This window comes from Chiloscyllium plagiosum, unplaced genomic scaffold (genome assembly GCF_037043375.1).
Source record: "Chiloscyllium plagiosum isolate Xiang-an unplaced genomic scaffold, Cpla_swu_hap1 HiC_scaffold_20, whole genome shotgun sequence".
Taxonomy (NCBI): Eukaryota; Metazoa; Chordata; class Chondrichthyes; order Orectolobiformes; family Hemiscylliidae; genus Chiloscyllium; species Chiloscyllium plagiosum.
Genome location: NW_028270158.1, coordinates 30914921 through 30942829, shown reverse-complemented (window position 1 = coordinate 30942829; position 27909 = coordinate 30914921). Strand labels below are relative to the sequence as shown.

Sequence of the window (27909 nt, the reverse complement as noted above, 5' to 3'; positions counted from 1 at the left end):
CAGGAATGTGATGGAATACTCCCCATTTGCCTGGATGACTGCAGCTCCAACAACACTCAAGAAGCTTGACATGATCCAGCACAAAGCAGACTAAGACATTAGGAAGATGTCATCTTCTCTTTTACAAATATGGATTTTTAAATTATCTATTTAACAGAGCAGATTGGGCTTTTGTTTGATATTTATTGCAGTGATTGCCTGAATTTTGTGCTCATGTCTGAAATTTGTGACACAGAAAGAAAGGAGCTACAACTGTATCAAGGCTGACACAGATTTAAACACCACAACATCACCTCTGCCACTAAAGATCAAAAGGCAGCGTGAATCTTAAACCTGGAGCAAGGTTAGGTTGCAATAATGGGCCCTATTTTAATTTTGTGCAAGAAGATCGATTTTGAATCAGTTGAAATCTCATGGCAATAATTCCGCAGGAACTGTTATCACAGCCCCACTGCTAACATGCTTTACCATGTCACTGTGGCTTAAGTGGTCCCATTCATGTTTCTGAGTTACAGATTCTCAATTCAGGTATCCAATCTAGGGTTTAAATACAAAAATACGCATCTGAAGGAGTGCTGCACTTGTTTAAAGTGCTCGAGGAGAAAGTGAGGACTGCAGATGCTGGAGATCAGAGCTGAAAATGTGTTGCTGGAAAAGCGCAGCAGGTCAGGCAGCATCCAAGGAACAGGAGAATCAACGTTTCGGGCATAAGCCCTTCTTCAGGAATGAGGAAAGTGTGTCCAGCAGGCTAAGATAAAAGGTAGAGAGGAGGGACTTGTGGGAGGGGCGTTGGAGATGCGATAGGTGGAAGGAGGTCAAGGTGAGGGTGATAGGCCGGAGTGGGGTGGGGGCGGAGAGGTCAGGAAGAAGATTTCAGGTTAGGAAGGCGGTGCTGAGTTCGAGGGATTTGACTGAGACAAGGTGGGGGGAGGGGAAATGAGGAAACTGGAGAAATCTGAGTTCATCCCTTGTGGTTGGAGGGTTCCTAGGCGGAAGATGAGGCGCTCTTCCTCCAACCGTCGTGTTGCTATGGTCTGGCGATGGAGGAGTCCAAGGACCTACATGTCGTTGGTGGAGTGGGAGGGGGAGTTGAAGTGTTGAGCCACGGGGTGGTTGGGTTGGTTGGTCCGGGTGTCCCAGTGGTGTTCTCTGAAACGTTCCGCAAGTAGGCGGCCTGTCTCCCCAATATAGAGGAGGCCACATCGGGTGCAGCAAATGCAATAAATGATGTGTGTGGAGATGCAGGTGAATTTGTGGCGGATATGGAAGTATCCCTTGGGGCCTTGGAGGGAAGTAAGGGGGGAGGTGTGGGCGCAAGTTTTGGATTTCTTGCGGTTGCAGGGGAAGGTGCCGGGAGTGGAGGTTGGGTTGGTGGGGGTGTGTGGACCTGACGAGGGAGTCACAGAGGGAGTGGTCTTTTCGGAACGCTGATAGGGGAGGGGAGGGAAATATATCCCTGGTGGTGGGGTCCGTTTGGAGGTGGCAGAAATGACGGCGAATGATACGCTGTAAATGAAGGTTGGTGGGGTGGTAGGTGAGGACCAGTGGGGTTCTGTCCTGGTGGCGGTTGGAGGGGCGGGGCTCAAGGGTGGAGGAGCGGGAAGTGGAGGAGATGCGGTGGAGGGCATCGTCGATCACGTCTGGGGGGAAATTGCGGTCTTTGAAGAAGGAGGCCAACTGGGTTGTACGGTATTGGAACTGGTCCTCCTGGAGTAGATGCGGCGGAGACGAAGGAATTGAGAATATGGGATGGCGTTTTTACAGGGGGCAGGGTAGGAGGAGTTGTAGTCTAGGTAGCTGTGGGAGTCGGTCAGTTTATAGTAAATGTCCGTGTTGATTCGGTGGCCCGAGATAGAAATGGAAAGGTCTAGGAAGGGGAGGGAGGAGTCTGAGACAGTCCAGGTGAATTTGAGGTCGGGGTGGAAGGTGTTGGTAAAGTGGATGAACAGTTCAACCTCCTCGTGGGAGCACGAGGCAGCGCCGATACAGTCATCGATGTAGCAGAGGAAAAGGTGGGGGGTGGTGCCAGTGTAGCTGCGGAAGATGGACTGTTCCACATATCCTACGAAGAGGCAGGCATAGCTGGAGCCCATGCGGGTGCCCATGGCTACTCCTTTGTTTTGGAGGAAGTGGGAGGATTGGAAAGAGAAGTTGTTCAGGGTGAGGACCAGTTCAGTCAGTCGCCCCTCCCACAAGTCCCTCCTCCCTACCTTTTATCTTAGCCTGCAGGACACACTTTCCTCATTCCTGAAGAAGGGCTTATGCCCGAAACGTCGATTCTCATGTTCCTTGGATGCTGCCTGACCTGCTGCGCTTTTCCAGCAACACATTTTCAGCTCTTGTTTAAAGTGCTGTCTTATTGATGAATCATTAAGTCAAAGGCAGCATTTATTTGCTTAGGAGGATGTAAAAAAACTCCCATGATGCTATTTTGAAGAAGAGCAGAGGAATTATCTGGTGTTCCATTCAACATGTATCCTGCAATCAACTTCATCAAAACTTTTTTTTATTGCCCGTTATCACATTGTTGTTCAGGGAGCTGGCTGCTGCATTTTCTACAATTTAAGAGACTATGCTTCAAAAATAATTTGTTGACTTTTAGATGGCCAGTCATGGTGAAAAGCATCATGCAAAAATGCAAGTCATTGATTTGAAACATGAGCCATGTTTCTCGAAAAGTGCTGCCAGACCAACTGAGTATTTCCAAGTATTTTCTGTTAAGTCTTAAGTCTTTGTTCCTCAGGTTGCAAAAGGAATGGAAGTGATGCACGGTCAGGATCACAGCTGTGTCTACTTTTATTCTCAGATCATAGACTTTCACCTTTCATCTTAAAACTTTCTGTCTAATGAACAACAAGTGGGTCTTTAAATGACCAGAAGGACAAATAAGATTTAATTTGCAAAACATGTTTAGGATGAAATCAAGACATTAGTATATATACTGGAGTTTGAAGGTGCGATAAACAGAGTTACCCTTAAAATTCCAAGTGCCTTTCATCCCAACCATCACTGAAGTGAAACTGAAATATGGGTCACAGATCGGTTTTGCTTGGATTCAAAAGCATTCAGACCAGATCCTTAGGTTGCTATTTGGAGTGTCTGGGGTCAGTTTGAAGGAATGTGTTGGGGAGGGTGGTATTCCCAAGCTTTGCAGAGAAATTCCTTCATTTTTCCCTTTAAAAGGCTTTAGTAGTGATAAGTACACAAGTACGCTTGAGGCTTTCTGAAAACCCTTACTAAAGTTATGATTGGGAACTGAACTCGTATATTTCTGGTCCTGAGGAAGGGTCACTGATTAACTCTGATTTCTCTCCACAGATGCTGTCAGATCTGCTGAGTTTTTCCAGCTTTTTCTGTTTTTGTTTATAGTTTCCAGCATCTGCAGTTCTTTGATTTTTTTTTACAGCTTTCCCCAGGTTACGAATGCCTGACTTGCGAACGCCTGTATTTACAAACTAAAGCCTATGTTTTTAAAAAATTGAGTTACGTACAATGGTTTGTACTAACGAATGGGTGAACTACTTTGCGGGACGCTCAAAACACTACGTGTTTTCAGTGGTTCGTCAGCCCAAGGGAGAACAATGCCACATTGTCATCCTCAATGACAATGATGTCTTAGACTTGCTTGAATCCCATGCTGAAGAACTGACTAATGAGGACCTTATGGAGTTGGAGCAGCAGATGATAGCATTTGAGGAAGAAGGCTGGGCCTGAGAAACGCCAGAATCCAAGAAGGTTTTGACGAAGGAATTGAACATGGATGGCAAAGTTAGAAGAGCAAGATCCTAATGCAAAGAGGTTCACCAAAGTTTACCGGATAGTTGCCTACGGCCTCAGCTGCTACAAGGCCATCTCTCTTTCTCAATTACAAATACTGTGCTGTAATTACATTTATTATTATTACTACATTATATTTAAGATGTTTTAAGTAAAATATATACTATATACTAAGACAAACATTTGACTAATTGACACTAGATGTGAACTGTAACTCTTCCGACTTACATACAAATTCGACTTAGGAACAGACTTAAAAATGGAACTTGTTCATAACCTGGGGACTTCCTGTACATATATTTTTTATCTTCAGCCCACTTGAAGTATTGCAAATGGTGGAAACATTACCTAACTGTCCAAAGGGCCTTAGTCCTAGAAACAGTAAAAGTATCTCTGCCTTGGACCAAGAGTAGATTAATCCAAATGAGCAAAACCATGCACCCAGCTCAACTGCATAATTCCCTGAAGGACATGGGAAAGGTTCCTAGTGCTGGCAAATGGGACTAGATTAATTCAGGATATCTGGTCAGCATGGACAAGTTGGACTGAGGGGTCTGTTACCATGTGGTACACCTCTATGACATTTGTAAAGTTTTGATTATTATAAATGGGTCAACACTAAAGTAATTATAGTTAATTTTGATTATATCACGTTTATACGGTTGTGAATACCTTTTAAAGAACCTTTAAGAGAATACCTGAGAGAAAATACTTTTTAAAATATTGAAAATAAAAAGTGTAGATTCACTAAATTGTCAGAAATGGTGTTAGGTTGATTACAGCTAACATAAAGACGACGGACCGAAAAAGCTCCTTCTGCAACCATTCCCTAAATCAATTCATAATTCACCAGGATTCCTTGACTGTGAACCACGCCCACCGGTTGCTAGGAGAGCACCCGGCTGCCAATCAATAAGTCTCCGCCCACCAACGACAGCAAACCACCAATCAACCGTGCGAGACCTGCCCATCACGTGACCGATCTCATGTCAATCATGAAGGAACGCGCCTGTGGGCGGTCTCAGATATGACGCCGTTGCTGGGAACTGCCAATCAATTTAGGGCGCTGGGCCAGGAAACGGATGTTGTCATCACGTTCCCAGCAGGCGCCGGGCTGTGAGGGACAGCGATGGCGGCTAGGGATGGTAGGTAGTGGTTATGGCCGAGTGCTGAGCTGGGTATCCCGGTCTGTCTGCAGAGAGACACTGCTCTCTTTGCTGTGCTGGTTGGTGTTGCATATGCATTCTCCCATTGTTGGGGTCCCACTATCACGAGATGTGTTGAACAGAGACTCGAGGCCCAGTGTGATCAAGATGCAATCACTTGAGGAGAGTGGAGTTATCAGGAGACCAGGGTGCGAGGGACGTGTGGTGGGGCGGTGAGCTTGGAGACCCGGGTGTGAGGGATTTAGCTATGAGGTGTTCTGGTGGGAGACCAAGGTGCGAGGCATTTGGCATGGGCGTTGGGGAGAGGTTGTCTGAAACCCCAAGATGTGAGTGTTTTGGAGGTGGGTTTGGGGTGGACACCGAATGAAAGGAATTTTTTTTTAGGTGGGGGTAGACGTTGTTAGACGATAAGGGGCAAGGTAGCAGTGTATGAGGATGGTGTTGAGCTGGAGATCAGAATATGTAGGTGAAAATATTGACATCTTTGCTGGCTTCTCTGTATAACAAAGTCATTGTAGGCAGGATGTGGTAACAGCTGAAGTTCTTTGCAGTTATGGAAGGTTCAGGACATTTTCAATTGCTTGAATCTTTTCTAAGAAAAGGTTCTGTTATTTTGGATACTGTGTATGAGTGCTTTGGGACAGTACAGATTGACTGATGGCTGGTGATTTTGAACTTATGGTCCCCAAAACATAGGGAATTGGCTCTGAGGAATAGAGGGTTTTCATAATCTGATGTCTGGGTTTTTTGTAGAGATTGATTTTGTCATAGAGCTGTATTACATGAAAACCGATCCTTTGGTCCATGCTGATGATATCCAACCTAATCTAGTCCCATTAGCCAGCACTTGGCCCATATTCCTCTAAATCCTTCCCATTCATATACCCATCCAGGTATCTCAAGTGTAATTTTACCATCTGCCTCTACTTTCTCTGACAGCGCAATCCATACACACACCATCCTCTTGGTGCAAAAAAGTGCACCTTTTAAATCTTTCCCCTGTCACCTTAAAACTATGCCCTCTAGTTTTGGACTCCCCCACCCTGGGAAAAAGACCTTATCTATTCACCCTATCTGTGCTCCTCATGATTTTATAAACCTCTAAGGTCACCTCAGTTTCTGACGCTCCAGGGAAAATAGCATCAGCTTATTCACCCTGTCTCTCTAGCTTAAACCCTTCAACCCTGGCACAAACCTTGTAAATCTTTTCTGAACCCTTTTGAGTTTCAAAACCTCCTTCTTAAAGGAAGGAGACCAGAACTGCACACAATATTCCAAGTCGCTTAACCACTGTCCTGTACAGCTGTAATATGACCTCCCAACTCAATGCACTGACCAATACCAAACACCTTCACTATCCTGTCTACCTGGGACTCTACGTTCAAGGAACTATGAACATACACTCCAAGGTCTCTTTATTCAGCAACACTTGCAAAGATCTTATCATGATTTGCTATTGAATGTTGTATTTTGTAGCCATAGACATGCCAGATTTAGAGGAATTCATAGTGTTCTGAGCAATTCACATGTTTTAAGGGCAGCAGCTGTTGAATGAAGTCTAAGGTTTGAATTTGAGAAACAGTAACCAATTTTGTCAGCTGTGTGAGGTTTCGTTAAGTTTGTTTTCTGTGAGTTGCTCAGTTTACTGGTGTAATTAAAAATGAACAATAGGTTTCTGACCTCTGGTTAAAGAAGAGAATGGGCAGAGATTGTGAAGAATACCAAAGAAAGTTGAGGTGACAGGTGTGTAATGACATACTTATGAGAACAACCATCAGAATAATCAGCTTGGATGATGAAAAAGTTGAAGTAGTCTGTCCAGTCTGTCTCATCCAGATCTAAGCTAATATGTCATCAGCAATGCCTCTTGCCACATTAGACAGAAAATAAACCCCTGTGAAATACCAGGGAATTGCAGTAACTTGTATAAATAACAGCACTTATGCCACCCTTGCCTACTTCTGTAACTTGAGATCCTTAAAAATGAAACTTTTTTTGGAAGTTTTATGGTGAATCCAGACTTGCCTCATGTTCCATTCTGTTTGAGGTCATTGATTCAAAAGCATAACATCCTGGTTTCTGATCCAAATATTTTCAATACCCTCCAAGGCACATGGTTGTTCTCTAGTTAACAATAGAATTGAAGACCTGTATGGGTACTTGTAATAATTGGATTGTTATGAAAGCAAAAGTCACAAAAAACTGGTTAATATAAAACGTCTGAAGAAGAGAACGATGTTTGGGTGGAGGGTGGTTTGAAGATTTTTTTTAATGTGTCCCAGTATTAATTTGTACAGAGTAGTCATTCCTTGTTTGAACAAAACTAGGTCTTGCTGGCATGCTTTAAGAAGAAACAGAAAGAACCACAAGGAGAATAGGTTAGAAATATTACTTCAAAAGTGAACTTGCATTATGGTGAGTTCTGCAGTGTGCCCATATTTGCTTCTTAGCTCAGTATGTTAAGTTGAAAAAGGTGATGGGTATAAAAACAAAAAGCTGTTAACATTCAGCAGCCAAGGCAGCATCTAACGTTTCTTGTTGATGGCCTTTCAATGAAACAGATGTATATGGGATGAATTTCAAGCAGTTATGTTGAAGGGGAAAGCAGGAAGGAGAAGAACAAAAGAACAGGCAGATCTATAATTGACTGGCAGGAAGGAAAGACTGGATTTAAATGCATGGGAGGAGATCAGGGGAGTTTGTCCTTGTGCCAAGAAAAAAAGTAGTGACCAGATAAGGCAATACTGATAATAACATAATTAGGGTTGAAGGAGCAAGGAGAAAATTCAAAAGTAAGGAAATTCTAGAGCTGGGACTCAGGCTTTGGTGGAGTAATTGAAGTCTGATTTGTAATTGCCTAGAATTGGAGCAGAGCTAAAATTTTGGTACATTGTAGGATGAGAAAGTGAGGCAGAGGTTTTAGTGAAAATTAACAAGGATGAGAATTTTAGAACTATTTAATCACTGCACTGTTTCAAATGTTACTGGTGATCTGTAGCTTTAGTTTAAACAGTTGGAATAGTTCTGTATAATAACTGATCTGGCATACAGATCTCCAGCAACATGTGACTGGAATGTCAACCAAAAAAATGAGCTGATGTCCTGAAGTAAAGCTTGGATCCACAGCCTTCTGATATGGGTGCTTCCACCTTTAAACAAAGTTAACCCTTTCATTCCTTGAATAAGTCACTTCAGATAAAAAAAGTCACCTGAATCATTTATGAAGGTTTTGAGTTGTAGCAAAGTTTTGAATATAGGACAAAATTAAGCAGAATTTTCCTAATTACTTTTCAAATAATCAAAAGTTAATGTTCAACTATGAATAAAAATTGTATATTAATTTTTAAAATGAGAAAATTACATCTTCCCCAATCCCACAACTTGTTTTAAGGCGGTTCATTTATGAATTGTTTCTAGAACTAAATAAGTTTTTATTTTGTTTAAACAGGGAAGAAAGTCTGAATGTTTTCAACTTACGGAGAGCAACCGTTCTCTGCTATTTGGAAGTGATCAGTATTTTATCAATAAACGATGTCGTCTTGCATGTTGCTGCTGGATTAGATTCATGTGTAAGCATTGCATATAAGGAGGTAGACTATGTTTTAAAGCTGTGTGGAGCTAATTTAAGGAATGTGCACCATTGTCCAGTAGCTTATTCTGGCTACTTAGTGTGTGTATCTATAGGTTGTCCCCCTGCGCCACCCCACCCCACAGAGCTGTCACAACTGAAGTTGGTCTTATCCTTGCCTAGAACATAAAGATGTTTTGTTGGGAAGCTATAACTGTCAAGTTATTGAATTGTTGGAAGGGATTCTTACTTTTTCGCTTTATAACACATTTTGAATACCTATTTAAGTTATAAGCCTCAAATCTATTCTGATGGCAGTGAATTGACAGACTGTGGGGTCTGTGATTGTTGTCGAGGCATGCACGTAGGTCAATAGAACATGAGAACTCTATCTTTTCATTGAATCATGTGTTGGGGTCTCTTAATACTTTGTATGAAAGTTGGCACTGGTGATAATGCAAACCTAAGCAATTTATGTAGTCCAGAACTGATGCTTGGCAAAAAAAGGCCATATGAACAGCTGTAAACCCACATCCTTCCTTGGATGTTGGTTTGACTGTTGAAGCTCCTATATTTTACAGCAAGTATATACCCTATGTTTATTTTAGAATGCTAATTGGATAAGGAATGTTTAGCACTTTAGAAGGGATGCTGTCCCTTTCTGTTGACATTGAGCTCTTTCAGTTTGGCGCTCTATAGCTAAACACCAAAAAACTGACATGGAAAATTTAGTTAGTAGGCTGTCTTATATTTTTGTTTGAACATCTTCTAATGCTTTAAATTAGAGGCTAAACATCCCTTTTCAAACAGTGCTTTCCAAATACTATCACAGGCCTTTACTGTACCAACTTAATTTTTTTTTGTAATTAATCTCTGCTAGAAATAACACTTTTAAAATGTTTCTGTAGTGATGTTTGTGAGCAGTTGAAGCACGGCTAGAGAAGGATCTTTATAATATGTAAGCTGCATGGGGAAGTTCTGTACCTGATACTGGTAGAGGTGTACTCTGCTGGCTGCATGGGTGTTACAATTCTTTTTGTATTTGCAGATGTTTTGCTTTCGTTTGTTGTGTTTTTGATCTTTGGCTATTTTTGTAGGTAAGTGGCACAGCCTTGCCCTGGGCCTGCTATTAGTCTGCAAGCTGACCCGTATGAACCAATGATACGCAAACATTGACTTATTGATTTTATTTGACTGGAGGGGATAGTAATTGGGTTAAATGTTAGAAAAATTAATCTTCCATGGATTGACTGCTGTAAGATATCAGATCAAGATGTGGACTTAATGCAGGTACTGTCTTGGTCATTCTACCTTATTTTTGTTTAATTTAGTTGGTAATTTAACAGAGGTAATTTACGAATAGAAGAACCCTTCAGCAATGCATGTTTGATTGCTAGACAGTATTATGAAATGGCCAATTGTGGGAGAATATAGTTAATGTGAGTTCCATAAGCAATTTCCATTGTAATGTAGCAATTTTAAAGAGAAAGTTGACAAAAAACTAACAGGAATTCTGGTTCTGTGGATGTGAAATTGACACAAGTTTTAATATTTTATAGATTAATTTGAATTCTGATATTCAGATAATTAATAACCTTCATTTTCTTTTCATGCTTAACTGTAGGGGCAGACAGTAGTGGAATGGAAACAGAGATTTGCAAAGACATCACCATTCAGAAAGAGAAACCAAGCTGTGGGACTGCTGGTGACGGAGATGCTCAAACCTTGCTGACTGAGCAAATGGAGAATGAGAATGCACTTCCTCAAACTTCAGTTAGCAATGGTGGAGAGTCAAGTGCAGAAAAGGAAATGGTCGACCTGAAAATTATTTGGAACAAAAACAAATATGATTTGAGAGTTCCATTGGATAGTACAGGTGCAAGTTTGAAAGAAAAGATTCACGCACTCACAGGTGTGTTTTACTGGAGCGGTTTGGTTCATATTAACTTTCCTGTCATGTTCTGCAGTTGAGGATCACAGATGACAGATGGTTGGACAATGCTAAACCTTGGTATACTGGGGAAAATGCTGGAGTGTCATTTTTGCCATTAATTGTCCTGAATTATATAGCATTTACAGTACAGAAAGGTGAATTCAGTTCAGTCTGTGGTGTTTATGCTTCACACAAGTATATTTTCATCTCTCATTATCTCACTATCAGTATATCCTTTTATTCTTTTTCTCCCTTGTCTGTATAGCTTTCTCTTAAAGAATCCATGCAATTTTCATGTATTGTGCAAATATGTACATGTAATTTGAGTTCCACTTTTTCATCCTCGTCTTGGTGAAGAAGGTTCTCCTGAATTGCTGTTTGGATTTGAAGACCTTGTATATCTTGAATGGAGAGAACTCCTTTAAGTTACAGGAAGCAGGTTTTCTCTCTAGTCCTTGATACTTGTGTGGTCATTTCTCTCTCCCATTCAAAAAGGTACTGAGTTAATTGGATTTTCATTGTCGCAAACTGTAAATCAGAAGTTTGATTGCTACTATATAATGTTGTGCATTGTTAAATAGTTCATCAATGTATCTTGCCCTTGTTTTAACGTAATCCACCACCATGGAGAGATTTTTCTCAGTAATTTAGATATTTGGCACAAGAGTACAGTACAAAATACTGACTTGTGTATTAATTTGCTGTTTTCTCAGTCTTGTCAAGATCTTGAGTACCATTAAGGGAAACAGAAGTATTTATGCTGGTGCAATTGTTATTCTGACACTTGACTGTGCTCTACTGTCTCACATTTTGCTGTAATTACCCAAGAAATGTTGATGGAGCATTTTGTTGCATCTAAGTTGTGCTGTAGTTACCCTGGGAATATATGATTGTGCAGTGTAGAAAGAGCTTTAGTCTGTTTTCAGCCCATGCCTTAAAAATATTAAGTGCAGCCATAGAGGCAGCCTTAGGATATCATGCTGTACTGATACTGGCTGGTACCTCTCACCATTGCCATGATGGCACCATGACTGGCACGGTGGCTCAATGCATAGCACTTCTGCCTCACAGGGCCAGGGACCTGGGTTCAATTCTAGCCTCAGGCGACAGTCTGTGGAGTTTGCACATTCTCCCCATGTCTTCGTGAGTTTCCTCTGGGTGCCGCAGTTTCCTCCCACAATCCAAAGATGTGCAGGTTAGGTGAATTGGCCCTGCTAAATTGCTCATAGTGTTCAGGGAAGTGTAGGTTAGGTGCATTAGTCAGGGGTAAATGAGAGGAATGGGTTTGGGCGGGATACTCTTCGAAGGGTTGTTGTGGACTTGTTGGGCCAAATGGCCTATTTTCACACTGTAGGGATTCTATGATTCTTTGATATGAGAGATGTATAATGTTGGAAACTTGGGAGGAAGAGACCAGGGATGAGTAATTATGTAGATAGCTCTGGGTGCAGGGGTTGGGGTGTAGATTTCATACCAGTTTTCTTATTTTCATTGATCCTGACCTGATTCTCACTGGTCATAATAACGATGAGCATCTTATCCCAATTTTTCAAGGATTGGACTAAGATCAATACTCCTTTCTCTTTGCAGGTCTCACTCCTGCTATGCAGAAAGTTATGCACAAGGGTCTGCTCCAAGAAGATAAAACTTTACGTGAAATTAAAGTGACAAATGGTGCAAAAATAATGGTAATTGGATCAACAATTAATGATGTTCTAGCGGTAAACACACCAAAGGAAGTGGTTCAACAAGAGGCCAAGGCTGAAGAGCCTAAAAAGGAACCCCTATGTAGGCAAAAGGTAAAGTGTTTTGTACAAAAAAAAACTACTGGATAACGTGAGAAGGAGGCTTTTTAGCTCCTTGAGGCTGTAGCAGATCATTGAGCCTGCAACAGATCATTGAGCCTGCAACTGCAGTGGGGGCAAGCCACTCAGCCCCAGTGAGTCCACTGTCCGATCATAGCTGATCTGTAACTTTATTGTTTACTATCAATGCTCCATCTTGACTCACCTATCCAACAAATTTTCATTTAGCTCACAGTATCTTAAGGGAGCAAGCGAAGCCTGATTATCTCCATGTTGTCCATGCTAGATTGCGTTTCTGACTTTATGAATTAGGAGCAGGAGAAAGCCATCAGGCACCTCTAAGCTCTGCTTTTCAGTAAGGTCACAGCTGATCTGATTGTGGCCTCACCACCACACCCATTCCTTCCTTCTCCTCCCAACCCCGTGCCCCAAAAAAGTCATTTGTTATTCAAGAATCATATCCATCTCTGCCTTTAAGGGTATTCCATGCTCCTCCACATTTCACTCTGGGGAAACAGTTCTGAAGATACCTGACCCTCTGGAAGAAAATGTTACACTTAAATGGGAGGATTTTCTTATTTCTAAAATGTATACATTGGTTTTAGTCTCTCCCACAAGGGAAATACATCCTTTTAAGTATCCACCCTGTAATGTTCTCTCAGTTTAATTCTTTTAAACTTAAATAGATACAAGCCCAGCCTTTCCTCGATTGCTGCAATTCAACTGCGATTTTTCTCACGCCGGCCATAAAATTCAAGTGTACGTTAAGTAAATCTCATCTGAATTGCTAATGCATTTTAAATCTTTCCTTAAATAAGAAAACAATCCTTCTATAACTATAGCTAAACATCCCTCCTTTTATACTCTATTTGTCTTCTGACTCTCAGCAAGGGCACTCTGCCTATATATGTATGATTCTGTAATTTCCAATTAAGTAAATGTGGACATACTCCCTTTTCCTCTCACTATATTCTTCTGCAAATGCTTGCTCACTCACTCTTTATCTCCTTTCAGACTACTTCTGTTCTCTCAACTTTTTTTCCTACCTATCTTTGTATCATCAAATTTAGCAACCATACGTTTGGTACCTTCATCCAAGTAATTGAAAAAAGCTGTAAACAAATTGAACCTCAATCGGTGATCCTTGTGTACACCGCTTGTCATCTCCCAACCTCAATGGCCCATTTATGCATGCCCTCTGTTAACTAATCAATTACCTCTGCGTGATAAATACCACCCTCTACACATGAGCTCTTATTTGCATAGTAAATTTTGTGGCATCTTGTCAACTACTTTCTGGAAATCTAAATACATGTTCACAGGTTCTCCTTTATCCCAAGTTCCTCAAGAACTCTAAATTAGTCAAACATGACTTCTTTTCACACAACCATATTAACTCTACCTGATTTGCATTAAGATTTATGTCTTGCTAGACTCTCTTGCAGTTTGTGTTGAGCTAGTGTCACTGTCTTCTCTAGTTTTGTGGATCAAGCTGCAGAAATAAAAGTGGATCTACTGAGACTCTAAGGATTCTTCACTATCAAACTCCTCAGACCTTTACAACCCTTGGTCATTTTATATGCAACTCCCTGTGGGATTCATGTGTAGGCTGCAATTGGAGGATAGCTCATTGCATTCCTTTGGGTTATATGCGTTTACAAGCCAGATATCTCTCCCTATCCTTTGCCAGACTGTAGTTCCTTCCGTTGGTATCTAATGAAGGCACAATTGACATCTGACTGGTCAATGGTTGAATGAGAGAAAATAGGAACAGTCATAGATGTACAGCATGGAAACTGACCCTTCGGTCCAACCCGTCCATGCTGACCCGATATCCCAACCCAATCTAGTCCCACCAGCCAGCACCCGTATCCTCCAAACCCTTTCTATTCATATACCCATCCAAATGCCTCCTTAAATGTTGCAACTGTACCAGCCTCCACCACATCCTCTGGCAGCTCATTCCATACACGTACCACCCTCTGCGTGAAATAGTTGCCCCTTAGGTCTCTGATATCTTTCCCCTCTCACCCTAAACCTATGCCCTCTAGTTCTGGACTCCCTGACCCCAGGGAAAAGACTTTGTCTATTTTATCCTATCCATACCCCTCATAACTTTGTAAACCTCTATAAGGTCACCACTCAGTCTCCGACGCTCCAGGGAAAACAGCCCCGGCCTGTTCAGCCTCTCCCCGTAGCTCAGATCCTCCAACCCTGGCAACATCCTTGTCAATCTCTTGTGAACCCTTTCAAGTTTCACAACATTTTTCCGATAGGAAGGAGACTAGAATTGCACGCAATATTCCAACAGTGGCCTAACCAACGTCCTGTACAGCCGCAACATAACTTCCCAACTCCTGTACTCAATACTCTGACCAATAAAGGAAAGCATACCAAACGCCTTCTTCACTATCCTATCTACTGTGACTCCACTTTCAAGGAGCTATGAACCTGCACTCCAAGGTGTCTTTGTTCAGCAACGCTCCCTCGGACCATGCCATTAAATGTATAAGTTCTGCTAAGATTTGCTTTCCCAAAATGCAGCACCCCGCATTTATCTGAATTAAACTCCATCTGCCACTTCTCCGCCCATTGGCCCATCTGGTCCAGACCCTGTTGTAATCTGAGGTAACCCTCTTCACTGTCCACTACACCTCCAATTTTGGTGTCATCTGCAAACTTACTAACTGTACCTCTTATGCTCGCATCCAAATCATTTATGTAAGTGTCAAAAAGTAGAGGGCCCAGTCCTTCAAGTCTGCTATGCCATTCAATAATATCCTGGCTGATCATTCAACTGAATACCCTGTTCCCACTTTTTCCATATGTACTTTGATTACTTTAGCCCTAAGAACGATCTAACCCCTTTTTGAAGGCATTCATTGTTTTGGCCTCAATCAATTCTTTTTTTTCCCTGTGGCAAAGATTTTCACAACCTCACTACTCAAAGAAATTACCCCTCATCTCCGATCTAAATGGCCTACTCTGTGTCCTTAGATTGCGACCCCTAGTTCTCGGCATAAAGTAACTTTTCATAATTATAGAATGGTTACAGTGCAGGAGACCCATGTTAAAGTTCCAACTGCTCCAGAAGTGTGTAAAAACATTGCTGAACAAGTTGTCTAGAAAATATCTAGAATAGTTACAGCACAGAAGGGGCTATTGGGTCTTTTGTGTCTGTTTGGATAGTTTCAAAAACTATTCAGCTAGTCTCACTCACTCCATCCTGTTCCTGTAGTCCTACTTTTCAGATAATTGTCCATGTTTCCTTTTGAAGGTCTGCATTGAATTTGGCTCTGTTGCTTTCTCTGGCAGTGCATTTCAGGATTTAAATTTTTTAAAAATATTCTTTTCCCTCCTGCTGCCTTAGAGTATTTTGCCATTAATCTAAAATGTCTCTGTAGTTCTTGACCGTTCTCCCAATTGGAACCATTTCCTTTCTCTCTCCATTTGACCTGGATCTGATTACTTTTGAGCACCTCCATCAAATTTCCTCTCCACCTTCAATGATGAGAACAGCCCCAAGGTTACTAGTCTGTCCAGATATCTGGTTCCAAGGATTCTCAATCTTTTCTGCAAACTCTCCAATGTCTTCACCCAGAAGTTCTGTTGAGGCCATACGTATGTTATATGCAGGTGGTTGATAACTTACTTTTGTACTCTGCCTCTAAATTAAGTTTTCTTTTAAACATTTGTTTCTTAATATGTCCAGCCAGCTTCAAAGATTCCTGTGCATACACTTCCATATTCTGTGCCTTTTTTAGAACTATATCCTTATGTTTGGTTGGAAGAACAGGATAGGTATCACTTTACAACTCTTTGTATTGAATTTCATCTGCCATGTATCTCCTATCACCATCCTCCTGTCAGTTCATTATACTCGTAGCTTTTACCATCTGCAAATTTAGAAATTGTACTTCATCACCTTCCTCTGCATGGGTGGGGGTATGATTTAGAGAAAGGAACTCACTACACAGTCCAATGTCGTTAAATTTAAGCACTGTTGTAAAATAATGCCCATCCTTGGTGTACGCTGTTTGCTTAAAAAAAAATGGTGCTGCTTGTTTGCTTCCAGCAAAAATGTTTTTGCACCAGTGGAAAGAAGGCTCCCAAGAGACATTTCTTATTGAAGGTTCTCATTCTAAAGGGGCATGGATAAACTAGAACTTAAATAAGGCGCACGCTGTCTGACTGTGGTACATACTTCAGCTCAGGGAGGTAGATACCTGGAATAGATTGCCTAAAGGAAGTAATTTGGGTTTGGAGGGATATGGGCCAGGTGCTGGCAGGTGGGACTAGATTGGGTTGGGATATCTGGCCGGCATGGACGGGTTGGACCAAAGGGTATGTTTCCATGCTGAACATCTCTATGACTCTAGTCTTGGAGAGAACTTGGTGAAGTTGGGTAGCTTGTTTTTAATATTGTTCTGAGGCAGTTTAAGATGCAATTTATTGAATTTTGGGACTGTTAAGATGTACCTTTACGTATGTTCCTGCAGTTCACAGGAAGGGGTTCAGTAAAATACAACTGAGTGCTCTTTTCCATCACACTATCATTGGGGGAAATACTTTCAGACTGGCGTTTCAAGTGAGTTTACTTAGCTGTGTCTTTGACATCTTATGATTTCATTGGCTGTTATTTTTTTTCCTTCTAGCAACACAGGAAAGTGTTAGACAAAGGAAAACCGGAAGATGTCATGCCATCCATTAAAGGTGTTAAGGTAAGTTGCTGCATTTGGTGTTTGTGCTTTATGAAAGATCCTTGGTGTTTCTACCTGTTGCCTATGATCGATAAGGATCTGCCTTATTTCTGAATTGAAAATTATGGGTTCAAAATCTACTGAAGATACTTGAGTGCAAGTATCCATGCTGACTCTCAGTACTGAGGGAGTCTTGCCATCTTTCAGCTATAGATCTCTCCACTGGTTGTGAAAAATCTCCTGAGAGATTTTTCCTGGCCATAATAGGAAGGGGAGTTCCTGCTGCTAATTTGTAAAATGTCTTTTGAAAATCCAGGTATATCAGATAGCTTGAGGAAGGTTACAAACCAAAGAAAATCACTGACTGAGAAATCTGCCCATCACTGATCTTTTACTCATGAGAATTTTCAGACTGTATGCAGAGCTAAGCCCCATTTAGAGTACCTCATCAAAAATTGCAGAGACAAATGTAGGGTAAAGCTTTTTTTGACACTGACAACTCTAGGACATCTCTGCAGCAGTAACTGAGTAGTGTCCTTGGTTTAACCATCTTTAACTACTTCATCAATGACATTCCCTCCATCATAACATCATCACCATTCACAAATCCTCACACAGAAGCAGTCCATACCAAAATGCAAAAAGATCTAGACAGTATCCAAACTTGAACTCTCAAATGAAAAGTAACATTTGTGCAGAACAAATAACAGGCAGTGATTATTTTCAACAAGAGAATTTTAACTCTTGCACCTTGACATTCAGTAGTATGTCACTGAATCCCCTGGAGGTTACTATTGACCTGAAATTCAACTGGACTAACCACGTAAGTATGATGGCTACAAGAACATGTCTGAGGCAATGAAAACAAAGAGCTGCAGATGCTGTATATCAGAAACAAATAGAAGTTGCTGGAAAAGCTCAGCAGGTCTGGCAGCATCAGAACTGCTGAGCTTTTCTAGCAACCTCTTTCTTTTGAGGCAATGATTATAAGTAACTTAGCTCATGATTTGCCAAAGCCTGTCCACAAAGCACACGTCAGGAGAATGATGGAATGCTTCCCACTTCCCTGGTTGAGTACAGCTCTAACAACAATCAAGCTTGACATCAGAATAAACCATAACTGCAAATGTACAGACCCTCTATCACTGCTACTCAGCAGCAGAATGTACCATCTACAAGATGTGCTGCAGAATTTCACCAAGATTCCATTTGCTTCCAAACAAATGACCATTGCCAACTAGAATTGCAGGATGGCAGATACATGAGAACATCACCTGCAAGTTCCCTTCCAAGTTACTGAATGTCCAGGCTTGCAACTATATCACTCTTCCTTCTGTGTCACTGAGTCAAATTGTAGAATTCCCTCCCTTTAATATCTGTGTAAGTGTACCTATACCAAATGGACTGTAGTGGTTCAAAAGGCAGCTCTCAACCATCAATTAGATATGGGCAGTAAATACATTGAATTTTAAAAAAAATTCCATGAAGCAGTCCAAGATTGGCTTTTGAATAAAGGTCCTTGTATGCTTTGGTCTACTATACCCCCCACCCTGAACCCAAGTAGGCTGTATTGGTGTGATTGTCTACAAAGACAGTTTAATTTGTTGTATTTAAGTTTGTAATTTCCATTTTGCAATTTGGCTCCCCTAATGGTTGAGATTTGTAATTCTTGGAAGTGCTCACTCTAATGTGTTGAATGGGGGTAGTCTGATAAGCCACTTTATCCTTCAAAGGGCTGTGATACTAACTGGTTCACCCTGAACATTCTGCAGGAGCGTTTACCGAGTGTACCGTTATCGGGCATGTACAACAAGTCAAGTGGAAAAGTAAGGTTAACCTTCAAACTGGAGCAGGACCAGCTCTGGATTGGAACCAAGGGTGAGTGTTACAGTACATATGTTGCTTTGATTTGCTAGGTATAATCAGTAGGTTTGCAGATGACATCAAAATTGGAAGTGTGGTAGACAACAAAGAAGGTTACCTCAATGCAATGGGATCTTGATCAGATGGGCCAATGGGCTGAGGAGTGGCAGATGGAGTTTAATTTAGATAAATGAGAGATGCTGCATTTTGGAAAGGCAAATCAGAGCAGGACGTGTACACTTAATGGTAAGGTCCTAGGGAGTGTTGCTGAACAAAGAGACCTTGGAGTGCAGGTTCATAGCTCCTTGAAAGTGGAGTCACAAGTAGATAGGATAGTGAAGAAAGCTGTTGGTATGCCTTCCTTTATTGGTCAGAATGCTGAGTAGATGAGTTGAGAGGTCATATTGTGGCTAAACATGACATTGGTTAGGCCACTTTTGGAATATTGGGTGCAATTCTGGTCTCCTTACTATAGCAAGGATGTTGTGAAACATGAAAGGGTTCAGAAAAAATTTACAAGATTTACAAAGTAGGAGGATTTGAGCTACAGGGATATGCTGGGGCTGTTTTCCCTGAAGTGTGAGGCTGAGGGGTGATCTTATAGAGGTTTATAAAATTATGAGGAGCATGGATGGGGTAAATAGACAAAGTATTATCCCTGTGGGCGGGGAGTGCAGAACCAAAGGGCATCGGTTTAGGGTGAGAGGGGAAAGATATAAAAGGGACCTATGGGGCAACTTTTTCATGCAGTGGAATGTGTGTGTATGGAATGAGCTGCCAGAGGAAGCGGTGGAGATTGGTTCAATTGCAACATTTAAAAGGCATCTGAATGGGTATATGAATAGGAAGCGTTCAGAGGGATATGGGCCAAATGCTGGGAAGCAGGACTAGATTAATTTAGGATATCTGGTTGGCATAGACGAGTTGGACCAAAGCGTCTGTTTCTGTGTTGTACATATCTAACTCTGACTCATTGCTCTCTTTTGGAACAAACCTTGTATGTGGAATGATGCTTGCACGTCCATTCTGAGGAATCGTTAGAATATGCTTATGTAAGTGCAAATTTTTGCAGTGGAAGGTATCTGGGCAGTTTTCTTTTCTGGTGTCACCTATATTTTAAATGGACTTTCTGGCTGATTTTTTTTTAAAATTACTCCATCCTAAAATAGAATAGAAAACAAACTAGCTGAGAGCAATTGAAAAAAGTGGGTAAGTGAGATTAATTGGATAATTGGTTGAAAGTGTTCTTGGGAACAATAGCTAAATGGACTCCCTCAGTACAGAAGATTTTGTGGGTGACCATTGTTTTATTTTTTAACAGAGAGAACAGAAAAAATCCCTATGGGCTCTATCAAAAATGTGATCACTGAACCTATTGAAGGACATGAAGACTATCACATGATGGTGAGTTCTGAGCCTAGTACCTGATGAATATGGAGGGCATAGGGTTTCTGGATAATTGGGTGTGTTGGTCTATAATTAATATGCATAAATGTTTTGAGGGTTTCCTGAATTGATATGGGATCTGTGGCATATTTGGTTGAGCTGAGATGCTTGGAAGGTGGGAGATGGGAGAGTGATCGGGTATAATGGAGTCTGGCAGAAGAAAATCATAGATGTTTGTATTGGATCAGTTGAAGGAAGAATAGAGTATGTGATGGAATGGGTAAAAACAATGACTGCAGATGCTGGAAACCAGAGTCTAGATTAGAGTGGTGCTGGAAAAGCGCAGCAGTTCAGGCAGCATCTGAGGAGCAGGAAAATCCTGATGAAGGGCTTTAGCCTGCAACGTCGATTTTCCTGCTCCTCGGATGCTGCCTGAACTGCTGTGCTTTTCCAGCACCACTCTAATCTAGACTGTGATGGAATGGCAGTGCAAAAGGTGTTCTTGTGTTGAGGTGGAAATAATGGAGTAATTGAGGCTTGGTTCATTATCAGAGATTGACTTGATATGGTAATACAGAAATGTTCACACTTTCAAAACCCCCCCCCCCCCCCCCCCCCCCCCATCTTATCCTCTCTGTGTCTTGTTAGCACAAATATATGTGGACAACTCTCTGCCACTCTAACCAGCCACTAGGTTTGGCTTACTTGTAACAACAGACCCAGCAATGTGGTTGGCTCTTAACTGCCTTCTGGGCACTTAAAGATGGGCAATAAATTTTGGCCTAGCCAGTGACACCCACATCCTGTGAATAGTTTAAAAAAAAACTGCACCTGGTTGAATGTCTTGTTATAGCATGGTGTTATGCTTAATTTGCCCATTAATCCTGCAGTCCATATAGAGTCAAGGGCAAATGCTGTGAATGTTAGCACTAGGTAGTTGGCTTGATTCTTTCTTGATTATGCTCTCCTCTCTTGCCATTAAATTGTTGATTTAACTCCCCTGCTTGGATGGCTATCTGCTCCAAGGTGTCAAGGTCAATTTAATTGTTCGTCCTCTAGCCACAACTTTCAATTCCAAGAATCCTTGCTGCTTTCATCAAGCTGCATTCCTGCTAGTAAACTTAAGTACCAAAGAAACATGATAATACTAATTTGCTGGGCTTTCCACTTTCTCAAACAAAGATCCAGAATAATTGAAGAAAATGGGAAGCAGTGCACAAATGACAAAGTTTTAAAAGCTATTAGATTGTGCCATCGAGAAAAGTGGAGTGTAGAAGAGGAAGAGAAGGTTTTTTTCCACATTGCAAGTTTGTTTCTGTGTACAATTCAGTTATCAGGTATTTCTAAAAGTTCTTTGCCTCGGTAGGCAGGTGGGATATTCCAGTTGAGTGGAGTCTGAAGGAAAGGTTTTTTTTTCTTTACCCATTGCCATTAGGATGTTAAACCGCTCCCTTTTCTTAAAAAAAAACCCTGTAGTTCAGAGGAGGATTGAGCTCTGCTGGTGACCTTGCCAGTATTACTTTCCTGACTCCACCAAAAAGAACAAAATAACTGGCTGTCCATCATGTTGTCTGTGGATCTGCCCTTTGCACGTGCTGCTTTCCAGCCCAGCAGTAATGTGAAGTGATTTGAAATGCTTTGATATTAGTTAATTTTGTATAGATGTTCTTTTGCAAGGTTTGTGAAGGTTTGTTGCTCAGGTTGAGGTTTAGGATGTAGGTTTGCTCGCTGAGCTGTAGGTTTGATATCCAGGCGTTTCATTACCTGGCTAGGTAACATCATCAGTGGCGACCTCCAAGTGAAGCGAAGCTGTTGTCTTCTGCTTTCTATTTACACATCTATCCTGGGACAGGCTAAACAAAGACATGCCAGAGAATTCCCAGAGGCTTGGCACTCCAATCACAACGCCATAAACAAACACACAGATCTAGATACCATCTATCAACCCCTCAGAAAACAAACAGTAAATTACATCACCGCAAGCCCCAGGAACCCCCATCCAGGACAAACATAAATGGAAAGCAGGAGACAACAGCTTCGCTTCACTTGGAGATCGCCACTGATGATGTTACCTAGCCAGGTAATGAAACGTCTAGATATCAAACCTACAGCTCAGCGAGCAAACCTACATCCTAAAGATGTTCTTGTTTCTGTGGCTAAGATGGCTATTGTCACTTTTTTCAGGTACGTTCCTAATGCAGTTCTAATCTCACTCGTTGATTTTGTTTTTTTAATTGCTTTTTCCAGGCTTTTCAGCTGGGTCCGACTGAAGCTTCATACTATTGGGTTTATTGGGTGCCTACACAGTATGTTGATGCAATCAAAGATACAGTTCTTGGGAAGTGGCAGTATTTTTGAATGTGCCTCCACCTCTGGCAGTGAAGGATGGACTGAAACCAAAGGACTATAAAACTGATTAATTGGAACTTTCTCATACTGGATTGTAATTCTTCCTTCCCTCTCCCTTCCCAACCCATGGAAGATGCCAACAATGATTTATAAAAATGTATTGGAAGATCCTCACCAGCAGCTGGAGGTGGTATGTCCAATCTGACTTTACCTTTGAACTTCAAATTCAAAAAAAATCAAAGGAAAACTCCAAATTATACGAAGTTCTGTAAGAGCCACAATTACTTGCAGGTTATGCACTAGAAGCATTATTATATTTTCTGTAACATGGATAACCTCTCATCCAGGGCTGCATCTCTAATAGTACAGTGGGCCTCTACTTACTTGTACTCCTCGCTGCCTGGTCCTCCTATTGTGTGTGGATCTATTATATCAACTTATATAAAGCTTAATTGGAGTGTTTATTTCTATAAACAAGCTTACATTACATGTCTGTTCTCAGGACATTTTACAGTCAGATGCCTTGTATTTAAATAACTTCTCCAGTTGTCTCCTTAGTATCTCAATGGCATTCTTTTGACTTGCCTTGTTTGCAAGATCCAAGGAAAAGGGAGAGTGCAAAGAGAAATTAGTGCACAGTGAATTCTGTTTGTCTGCCATCTTAACTTTAGAACTGGCTTTGCTAGTTAATTGCATTAATTTTTCCAGGCACAACACTATGCAATTAAGCGGAACCCACTGTACTTCCACTAATTTCTGTTGAGGGATTTAAAAAACCATATTTGGGTGAACCATGTAATTGTACTGTATGTGCTGAGTTTTTTAAACCTGTTGCCATAATGCGGTACTGATTTTTTAAAGTTGCATGACCATTTCCACATCATTGGTTTTAGTTTGTGTAGCTTGATGGGGCAGAGGATGATTCTCAAAGCATTTTGTCCCTGTTGGTAAGTTTCAAGATCTTTTTATTTTCTGACTTGAGCAGAGTTGGTCCAGGTAGATAGTTTTACCTGGGACCCCAAAATGGGGGAGTGATCGAGGATAAAATGTTCATTATTTTTTAATGCTTGATGTTGAAGGATCTTCATTGTAGTGCCATATGCACCTCTTCTCTGGGTTATCCTGTCAATCTGTTCTCATTATAAAGTTGGTAGTATGCACTCAGCCAGGTCAGGTATTGTCATTTGAACAAATAAAAATAATTACATGTTTTTAAATAACTTCAAAATTGAACCTGATTGTTCCTTCTCTTCCACCCCCACCCTACGCTGTGAGCAAACTTTTCAACAATTTTGAAATGATAGAGCAGCAAACAATTTTCAAATCTAATTGGTACTTCCACTTGATGCAATACAATAGTCCGTGATAAGAGGCTATGTGGGTTTCCAACTTGTTTGCTGTGTAATTCAGTTCGAAGTGGTGAAAAGAGTTCTCGACTTTGGTAACCTCTCAAACTGAGGTGTGTGCCACCAATTCACTTGGAAAATTTTCCAGAAAATGCATTGTTTAGAACAATGTAGATGATCTTTGCTTTGTTTCTAACTAGTGGTTGAAGCACTTCTAATATCCAGCATTGCATCTGGCCTGGGAGGTTTTGATAGGACATTGCAGAAGGAGTTTTACTCTGTACTTCATGTGTGCAGTGCCTACCTTGGAATTATTTATAAAAGTGCAGTAGAAGCTTCTTTCTGTACTGTTTGCTGGTAAGGATGACTGCACTTGTGGCAATAAATGGCAGTTTCTAATCATTGAGCTTTACTTGAATTCGTATAAGTCAGAGTGAGATGTTTTGATTTAATGGGCTTTAGATAAAGTTTATAGATCATAGACCAGATAACTATGAAACGAGGTGCAATATTTAAGTGTAAATACCATCTTTCAACAAAATAAATCCTCTGCCCTGTTCTGGAATTTTCCATGTGTGGAAACTGATGCTATGGTTTAGATTGCAAAAGGTCATGCAGCTTTTAATACCACTTATCTTGCAGAATGCATGATTCAAGCACCCAAAGTATCTGGTGAACTGAGGGAGTTGACTTGGTTTTAGAGTTGCACTGCTTCTGATTTTAGTGCTGACCATTAGTTAGCCCGATGTTTAATTCTAAGACTAGTCTTTATTGCCAATTAAAGTTTGTTACTTTACAGTATTAAACTTGTTGTCTTTTGTGTATCTGTGGAATATCACCCAGAACTACACTAAAAGCAAAAAAAAGTATCCTGGAGGTCTGGCAGAGAAAAACAGTTCATATGAGTGCAGTGTTCCAAAGAAATAATTGGACTCAGACATGAACTGTCTCAAATGATACGAGACTAGATTAGATTAGATTACTTGGTGTGGAAACAGGCCCTTCGGCCCAACACGTCCATACCGACCCGCAGAAGCGCAACCCACCCATACCCCTACATTTACCCTTTTTTTTTAACCTAACACTATGGACAATTTAGCGTGGCCAATTCACCTAACCTGCACATCTTTGGACTGTGGGAGAAAACCGGAGCACCCGGAGGAAACCCACGCAGAACGTGCAAACTCCACACAGACAGACGCCTGAGGCGGGAATTGAACCCCGGTCTCTGGCGCTGTGAGGCAGCAGTGCTAACCACTGTGCCGCCAGACCTGTTTAATTTAACCAGCATCTTCTATATTTAATTACAATTAAGAACTGCTGGGATTGGATGAATGGTGGAAACGGCCTACGCGTGTTCCTACATTAGCTCGTTGCCAGTATTTTCTATTGGGTTGATGGTAATGTAAAGTGGTGTGTGTTTGCGGAGTCAGCATGCTCCCGGAACAGGAAGTTACTGGAAGCTGCGTCTCCAACATTTACAAACAAAACAGCTCCACGTGTCAGAGCTGTCACTTTCGTTTGCGAAGACCTAACCCTTGACGCGTTCGCGTATCCGATTCGTGAATCCTGAAGTCCTGCCCACCGCTCGGTATGTCTGATTGGTTACTGTCTCCGGGTCCCGTGGGCGTTATTGCCCGCAGGCTGTAATCACGTGGGTGCTTTACCCAATCCTGTCCGAGTTCCTGCTTTGAGCCAATGAGTGAGGAGCGGGGTCGGCGCGTGCCCTCCCGGGCCGGATGTCCGCGCGCCCGCGCGCCCCCGAACTGCGGGTTGTCCGCTGGCGGTTGGAGCCGCGAACATGGGAGTACGGTCGCTTGAAGCGTTTCTTCACCACCAACCCTCCATCCCTCTGAGCGAGTGAGTGAGTGAGCCGGCCAGGCCATGGGTGACTCCCGGGGGCTCCGAGCCCCCCTCGTGTTAGTTATCCTGTTGCTGGCAGTAAGGCAGGTGAGTGAGCCCGAAGGGACGGAGACCCTTGTAATGACCGGAAATCTCAGACCGAAGCTGGAGGTCGGCTCCGAGGGGCTTCCCGAACTCTCTGGGCATTGGCATTGGAGGGCGGGAGTTTGGCATTTTATTTTTTTGCCTTGCGTCTTTGGCGGTCTTGATAACATAATGAACCACGAGCAGGAATCTGTAGACTGCAATTGTGTTGTGTAGGGCATTGCGATGGATTAATGCGCCCTAATTCTTCCTGCTTGTTACTGCAGGTCAGCAAAGCGACTGTCAGTTGTCCTTATTGAATGTTTTGGGACGAAACACAACATTTAACTTTGAAAGCACGACTGTTACTAAAAATAGCAGATATTAAAAAGACAACTACTAGGACGGATTTCCACATATAAATGATTACAAGCTTGCCACATTGCTGAATTGACCAACTGCGTTTCAGCCTCATTTTTTTGCAAGGGAATTTTTATTTGAATATCTGAAACTCGTTTGTCGCTTATTCTGATTTGTTCAGTATATCAAGTCGGAGAAGCCACTGCTCAGGAACTTGGTTGAAAGTGGCTGACGGAAGAGGGGGTGTAGGATGTTGGTCTGTCCAGACTCGGGCTTTTGCGTGGCAGAGGAGCAGGCTGAATGATGCTGACCTAGGTCAGTATCCAGTACATGGTCAAAGCTATCCATGGCTGTACATCTCTGTGACTATGACTCCAGTTCACGGCCCGAGAATGCACTGAATTGAGGTGGCTCAAATTTGTCGTGGATTTCAAGATGTACCGAACCCGTCTATCCAGAACTCTGTGTTGACCACTGAGACACAACCCTGCGTCTGATCTTGCATCCCATAATTTGGCTGTGGAAAATTAGGTTTGTGCATTTTTAAAACAGCGCAAAGTGTTTTTTTTTCCTATGGGCTGTGCTGTTGCACCTATCCACCCAGATATGCCTATCTTATAGCAACAAGATCCCGAATGGATAAATCTTTCAATCTGGGGTGGAGAGTGTTTTGAGTTTCATCCAGTAGACACTTAAGTCAGTACACAGTGTGCCAGGCCATGTGTAAGGGTCTGCATGCTGTATTTTTTTTAAAGGTATGTTTATCAGAGGGGTTAACAATTATTTTCCTTTGGTTTAGACACCAGCATGGTGATGCTATAAGTTGTATTTGAAGCACTAGTTGTGGTGCTACATTCAGATGTAGCTTTTTTAGCTTTGTTGATGGAAGATTTTTTTGTGGCCTGGAGAAAAACTTTACGTCTTAATTTGAATGTCTTTGTTTGCGGTCTTTTTTGATGGGCTGCTTTGAAATTTTTTCTTGCACTTCAATTCCATGCTCCTGATCTTTGGGCACTCATTTGGTGGGGCAGGCATATCAGAACAACTCATGGGCTCCAAGGTCTGCTGTGAATTTCGCTGTTTGTTAATTTTTCTTAGATGCACTCTGTCCGGAGATACATGAACTTGAATAGGATAGTGCAGAGGGAATTTGGTGTGCTTTCCTTTTTATTGGTCGAAGCATTGAGTATAGGAATTAGGAGATCATGTTATGACTGTACAGGACGTTGATTGGGCCAGTTTTGAAATATTGTATGCAATCCCCCCCCCACCCCGCTAGAGGAAGGATATTGTGACCCTTGAAAGGGTTCATGTAAGATTTACAAGGATGTTGTCAGGGTTGGAGGATTTGAGCTATAGGGACAGGCTGAATAGGCTGGGGCTGGTTTCCCTGGAGCGTCTGAGGCTGTGGGGTGACCTTAGAGGTTTATAAAATCATGAAGGGCCTGAATAGGATAAATAGTCTTTTCCCTATGGTGGGGAAGTCCAGAACGAGAGGACATTGGTTTAGGGTGAGAGGGTAAAGATTTAAAAGACACCTTTTTCACACAGCAGGTGATGCGTGTATGGAACGAGCTGCCAGAGGAAGTAATGGATGCTGGTACAATTACAACATTGAAAAGGCATCTGGATGGATATATGAATAGGAAGGGTTTGGAGGGATAAAGGCCAAATGCTGGCAAATGAGATGAGATTGGTTTAGGATATCTGGTGGGCAATTTCTGCATCCA

The 27909-nt window shown here is 41.8% G+C and overlaps 2 protein-coding genes across 6 annotated transcripts in view; both read left to right on the top strand.

The window, feature by feature from the left end:
• Positions 1-4877: 4877 nt before the first annotated feature.
• On the top strand, positions 4878-24699 carry ubfd1 (ubiquitin family domain containing 1). 3 transcript variants are annotated; one of them, XM_043711694.2, is made up of 7 exons: positions 4878-4922; positions 10136-10423; positions 12035-12243; positions 16905-16970; positions 18722-18827; positions 20134-20216; positions 22446-24699. In XM_043711694.2, the coding sequence occupies exons 1-7, from the start codon at positions 4907-4909 to the stop codon at positions 22554-22556; spliced, it is 879 nt and encodes a 292-aa protein (XP_043567629.1). In that variant the 5' UTR covers positions 4878-4906; the 3' UTR covers positions 22557-24699. The 3 variants fall into 3 exon arrangements, with proteins under 3 accessions (XP_043567629.1, XP_087853909.1, XP_043567631.1); XM_087997783.1 differs by lacking the exon at positions 4878-4922 and adding an exon at positions 8494-8512; XM_043711696.2 differs by lacking the exon at positions 4878-4922 and adding an exon at positions 9609-9801.
• A 588-nt stretch (positions 24700-25287) lies between these two features.
• Positions 25288-27909, top strand: part of ern2 (endoplasmic reticulum to nucleus signaling 2) — a 119789-nt gene continuing 117167 nt past the window's right edge. The window contains exon 1 of one of the 3 annotated variants that reach the window (XM_043711703.2): positions 25288-25843. In XM_043711703.2, the coding sequence (XP_043567638.2) occupies positions 25778-25843 (66 nt within the window). In that variant the 5' untranslated portion in view covers positions 25288-25777. The remainder of the gene's footprint in view (positions 25844-27909) is intronic. The other 2 variants (XM_043711699.2, XM_043711698.2) reach the window with 2 other exon arrangements.

Excerpts from the sequence above, each read along its gene's own strand:
- ubfd1 (XM_043711694.2), top strand. Across the intron at positions 10,424-12,034 it reads AAAGATTCACGCACTCACAG|GTCTCACTCCTGCTATGCAG; the intron begins GTGTGTTTTACT and ends TTCTCTTTGCAG. Across the intron at positions 16,971-18,721 it reads CATCCATTAAAGGTGTTAAG|GAGCGTTTACCGAGTGTACC; the intron begins GTAAGTTGCTGC and ends AACATTCTGCAG.